At 33.3% G+C, this 6,000-nt stretch overlaps 1 protein-coding gene across 4 annotated transcripts in view; it reads left to right on the forward strand.

Moving 5' to 3' along the window:
* Positions 1 to 5,735, forward strand: part of Mhcl (Myosin heavy chain-like) — a 366,371-nt gene extending 360,636 nt beyond the window's left edge. For all 4 annotated transcript variants that reach the window (XM_076398159.1, XM_076398158.1, XM_076398160.1 and 1 more), the window contains 5 exons: positions 2,856 to 3,077; positions 3,139 to 3,745; positions 3,810 to 4,016; positions 4,644 to 4,754; positions 4,814 to 5,735. In XM_076398159.1, coding sequence (XP_076254274.1) covers positions 2,856 to 3,077; positions 3,139 to 3,745; positions 3,810 to 4,016; positions 4,644 to 4,754; positions 4,814 to 4,877 — 1,211 coding nt within the window. In that variant the 3' untranslated portion in view covers positions 4,878 to 5,735. The remainder of the gene's footprint in view (positions 1 to 2,855; positions 3,078 to 3,138; positions 3,746 to 3,809; positions 4,017 to 4,643; positions 4,755 to 4,813) is intronic.
* The last annotated feature ends 265 nt before the right edge of the window (positions 5,736 to 6,000 follow it).

Genomic DNA, 6,000 nt, shown 5'->3' on the forward strand with positions numbered 1-6,000 from the left:
CAGTTTTCTCATTTTGTAAACTAATCCCAAATGCCATTACCAAAAGGTTGTAAGACATCTAGGAATATCGCAGGGCATTATTTCTTTTCTTCGAATGCCTTTTCAACAACCGCTGTTACTCCGTGCACTTGGTCAATTGTCGACTGGTGATTTCGAAATTCAAACTGAAGATCTGGTATTTCTAAATAATTTTATAAATGGTTTAACATTTTAATAGCAGTTTCTCAAATAATTTTAATATAACAACAATCAATCAGCAATAAAAATAATATCGGCAGCAGTGAAATAGGCCTGTAACTTGTTTGGTCAGTTTGTCAGGTTTTTAAACATAATTATTCAAGCAACCTTAAGACCTTCTGGGGCATGCTTCAATATCAAACAGGCATTGAATATACCCAGGTGAAATATCACCTGGAGGAGCCGTTTTAGGATCGAGGAACTTCCAGTGGAGAAATCAGATTTACATCTACATCGAGCTGATAATCAGGATTTATATCTATACGTTAGTTAAATGTTCTGCGAATAATTCAGCTTTAGGTAGCAGTTTTCTCATTTTGTAAACTAATCCCAAATGCCATTACCAAAAGGTTGTAAGACATCTAGGAATATCGCAGGGCATTATTTCTTTTCTTCGAATGCCTTTTCAACAACCGCTGTTACTCCGTGCACTTGGTCAATTGTCGGCTGGTGATTTCGAAATTCAAACTGAAGATCTGGTATTTCTAAATAATTTTATAAATGGTTTAACATTTTAATAGCAGTTTCTCAAATAATTTTAATATAACAGCAATCAATCAGCAATAAAAATAATATCGGTAGCAGTGAAATAGGCCTGTAACTTGTTTGGTCAGTTTGTCAGGTTTTTAAACATATTTATTCAAGCAACCTTAAGACCTTCTGGGGCATGCTTCAATATCAAACAGGCATTGAATATACCCAGGTGAAATATCATCTGGAGGAGCCGTTTTAGGATCGAGGAACTTCCAGTGGAGAAATAGGATTTACATCTACATTGAGCTGATAATCAGGATTTATATCTATACGTTAGCTAAATGTTCTGCGAATAATTCAGCTTTAGGTAGCAGTTTTCTCATTTTGTAAACTAATCCCAAATGCCATTACCAAAAGGTTGTAAGACATCTAGGAATATCGCAGGGCATTATTTCTTTTCTTCGAATGCCTTTTCAACAACCGCTGTTACTCCGTGCACTGTGTCAATTGTCGACTGGTGATTTCGAAATTCAAACTGAAGATCTGGTATTTCTAAATAATTTAATAAATGGTTTAACGTTTTAATAGCAGTTTCTCAAATAATTTTAATATAACAGCAATCAATCAGCAATAAAAATAATATCGGTAGCAGTGAAATAGGCCTGTAACTTGTTTGGTCAGTTTGTCAGGTTTTTAAACATAATTATTCAAGCAACCTTAAGACTTTCTGGGGCATGCTTCAATATCAAACAGGCATTGAATATACCCAGGCGAAATATCATCTGGAGGAGCCGTTTTAGGATCGAGGAACTTCCAGTGGAGAAATCAGATTTACATCTACATCGAGCTGATAATCAGGATTTATATCTATACGTTAGTTAAATGTTCTGCGAACAATTTAGCTTTAGGTAGCAGTTTTCTCATTTTGTAAACTAATCCCAAATGCCATTACCAAAAGGTTGTAAGACATCTAGGAATATCGCTGGGCATTATTTCTTTTCTTCTAATGCCTTTTCAACAACCGCTGTTACTTCGTGCACTTGGTCAATTGTCGACTGGTGATTTCGAAATTCAAACTGAAGATCTGGTATTTCTAAATAATTTTATAAACGGTTTAACGTTTTAATAGCAGTTTCTCAAATAATTTTAATATAACAACAATCAATCAGCAATAAAAATAATATCGGTAGCAGTGAAATAGGCCTGTAACTTGTTTGGTCAGTTTGTCAGGTTTTTAAACATAATTATTCAAGCAACCTTAAGACCTTCTGGGGCATGCTTCAATATCAAACAGGCATTGAATATACCCAGGTGAAATATCATCTGGAGGAGCCGTTTTAGGATCGAGGAACTTCCAGTGGAGAAATCAGATTTACATCTACATCGAGCTGATAATCAGGATTTATATCTATACGTTAGCTAAATGTTCTGCGAATAATTCAGCTTTTTCATCGTTACGTTGAACCCATTCATTTCAATAATTTTTTATAGGCGATAGTCTAATAACTGTTGTTTTCTCTGCATGTTACTCTCCATGTTACTTTCCATACCGATTAATTTGTCCGTTTCCGGGCTTAATTCAGTTGCATATTTTTCGAAGTAGTTCTGTTTATGTTTTTTAATCCTTTCATTTGTCTAATTACTAATTCTATTAAATATTGTCTGGCTTTTTGCTCAGAAATTATTATGATATATCCAAGTCTCATTCATATAATCATACAAAACATATATAATGATCCATTTATTCCAAATCTTTGATCCATTTAATCCAAATCTTTCATTAAAATAATATTTCATTGTTCGATGACTTCTCAAGTAGTTCTATCAAAATAGATATATACAACCAAATTTAGAGCGACATCCTGAGTGCTCTTCTTGACCTGTTGTTTCTCAAGCTCTTTTCAGTCTTATTTGTATAATTTTGTTCAATTCTTTTTCTGTATTGGAACTATTATTCAGCTACTTCTTTCTGCCATTTCAGTTGTGAATAAAATATCCTTATATATATATATATATATATATATATATATATATATATATATATATATATATATATTTATTTATTTATTTATTTATACGACTTTAGTATACTTTCCAAAAATAAGAATTTATCACTACATAATACTTCATTGTGTTAACTCTAGCTCTTGAGCAACAACTGGAAAATGAACACGAAGAACGTACCGTGCTCTTGAGAGAGAAACACGAGTTAGAGCGGAGATTACAAGCTGCCGCCGATGCGGACCGTCAAGACAGAGCTGGGGATGAAGCACTGCTCCAGAGATTGAAGCGTGACCTAAAGAGAACCAAAGCTCTACTCAGAGATACCCAGGCTCAGTTAGATCGATTGAAAGCAGAGACTCCAGGTTAGTATATATTATTACCGTGTATTAATACAAGATGTAACATATATGGGTAATATTACAGGTAAAAATATGATCAGACAACTTAGAAATCAACTGGAGGACTTGGAATGTGCTCGTGCTATCGCTCTTAAAACGAAACAAAGCTTGGAACAAGAATTGTCCGAAACGCAGGGCTTACTTGAAGAAGCCCACAAACAAAAGGGCGATGCTGAAGACCGAGCGAATGCGATGCTTCGCGAAAAGTCCGATCTCCAAACTCAACTGGAGGAAAACGAGGAAGAACTGGCCGAAGTTTTGAAGAAATATAAGGCGGCAGTTCAACAAATGTCAGTGGATCAGATCGCGCTACAAGAGCAGGTCTCTTTGGTGTCTGAATTGGAGGTGGAAAGAAACCATCTCAAAGAACAACTGATGGAACTAACATCAAAACTGGAAAGTGTCGAGAGTATGGGAGGAGCATCATCAAATCTACTGTATAAGAGATCCGAACTTAAAGTTAAAGAATTAGAGTCCAAACTGGAACTTGAACAGACTACCAAATCCAGACTGGAAGTCCAAATCACCAGGTTAAAGGAGACCGTCGAGAAAATGCAGACCGAAATGTCATCCTCCAGAGTCAAAGAGCAACAAGCACAAGAGCAAGTACGAAAACTTCAACGACAATTAAGGTACAGCGTCAATATAATTTAAACTGTCGGAATATATAGTTACAATTTGTCTTTTTTTTTTCAGGGAAATCAAAGAAGAACTTAACACTAGTTTAGCTAAAGAATCCGAAGCGATAATCAAACGAAAGGAATTGGAAAAACGGTGTGAAGCTTTAGAAGCTGAAGCATCGACCGGAAAGGCCGATTTAAAATTGGCCTTGAAGCGCATAGAAGATTTACAATCAGCCATTCAAGGCGAATTAGAAGATAGTATTTCCAATGAATCAGATAGGTATGTTTTATTCCAGTATTTTGATATCCAAGAAAAAGATAATCCAAATAGTTAATTATAAGAATTTTTCAACTATTTCATTCATTTCACTATGGTCTCGTTTAATAATGTACTGAAAAAGCACCACTTTTTCCTAGAATCAATAGTGTACCTTCAAATGTTGTAGTACAACATATTACTTCTAAATACTGCTAAGTATTGCCAAATTATCATGTTTTTTCATTAATATTAAAGCAGGCCTAGACAAATACTTGTCACTATTCAACCTGGGAAATTATACAATTAAATTTAAAAACACAACACTTTTTGACAAACCATTTCATATTAAACACAAATTTGATCCATATTTCGTATATGTAATAATAGACATTTATTTTTGTATATTTTGCAATACTTTTTTATGTAAAATATATTTAAATTGATGTCAGAGGAGGCCTTGACCATTGTTATTATCTAAAGCAGACAGTTCTCCATTTAAATTTTGACAAAAAATGTATATAAAAACACTATTGTGGAAGAACTAAATATTCTGAAAGTTTCATTCATTCGCCTACTTTGTAATTTTCTATTATCCCCTAGAAATTAATGTATATGTTTTTGACTTTCTTTTGTTGTTTTTTTTTTCAGTGAAGAGGAAAGTTACGGTTCTGACGAATCCGTAAATACATTTTTAAATAACCATAAACTAGGCTCACCTACCAAAAGTGAAAAGTCTTCCATATCTAATGATGTTCGAAGGTAAACACATACTCATATGCGATGTTAAGCGAGATCTTATGGTGAAAATGTCTTTCCAGATTATCAAATACCAGTCGATCAAGTACATCCAGCAACCTGGGCAAAGATTCCTCGTATGCCTGAGTAAAGGAGACGCTCTGCAGAACGATATCGATGACGTTCTGTAGAAGAGAAGCGACCCCAGAAGATAGTGTCATTGTTGAGTTTGTCTAGAAATCAATAAATCTCGGGAAGAATCATCGATTGCAGTGTCAAAAAAAAAAATGAAAAACCGTGTATCAATTGTTACCCATACTTGTAGAGCTCTAATTAGAATTTGAGCCAATCGGAAATAACGTTGGCCAATGTGATATATTGATATCCTTTTTAAGTTTAGCCTATAACAGCAATATAATCATAGTATGCCAAGATGCGAGACAAATGTATTAACCATAAATTCATAAATCATTCTTATGATACATTATAGAGCTTTTTATATACATACAATAATTTGTAATAGTTGCTCATATATAACAAATCATTTCTAGACATATTACAATTTAAAATAATATAATTATTGTTGCGATAAGACTGATTTAAGACACTAGAACGAGGTAGTTTATTTATTTGTTGATCTTCATCTTACTCACAACAATCAAATGGATCCAGAGTAAGCCAGGCTGGTAGGTCGGCTTTTTCGATGTTTTTTCAATAAGTGAGCCTTATCGATTGTTAGCTAATTGTTCTTTGTTGAAAATAGACGAAATGTGAGGTTTTTATTAATTTGATTTTTTATTTTAAATAATTTTATTGTATATAGCTTAGGCATTATCGATTTTTCTTTGTAATTTTTGTGAATAGCCACCAGAGTAACGCTATATTGGTAACTTTTATATTAAAACTATTGTACCTATTCGAAACTAAGATTATCCCATTTCAAAATGTATTTGTATAATATAAGTTTAATGTTGTGGAAATATAATAATTGTTTATAGAATTAAATATGTTGTTTTTATTTTTTCCATTCCTCTAGGTTGTTATAATGGCAAAATATAAGTCTGTTTAAGGCTATAAAAAAAGAATAAGTGTAAATGATAAGTTCTTAATTATAGGAGAATCCACCAAATGATCACTAATCAAAATAAAAGGTTTAAACTGCTCAACGATTTATTTGGCGTGGCACCCGTGGCGGCGATACTCAAAGTATCAAAACAAATTATAAAATTGGACCAGTAACATTTGTATAACGTGCAACATGTCTATATAG

This window comes from Rhynchophorus ferrugineus, unplaced genomic scaffold (genome assembly GCF_030347505.1).
Source record: "Rhynchophorus ferrugineus isolate W39M unplaced genomic scaffold, kcgeb_rfMv2 rfM3, whole genome shotgun sequence".
In the NCBI taxonomy this organism is placed as follows: domain Eukaryota; kingdom Metazoa; phylum Arthropoda; class Insecta; order Coleoptera; family Curculionidae; genus Rhynchophorus; species Rhynchophorus ferrugineus.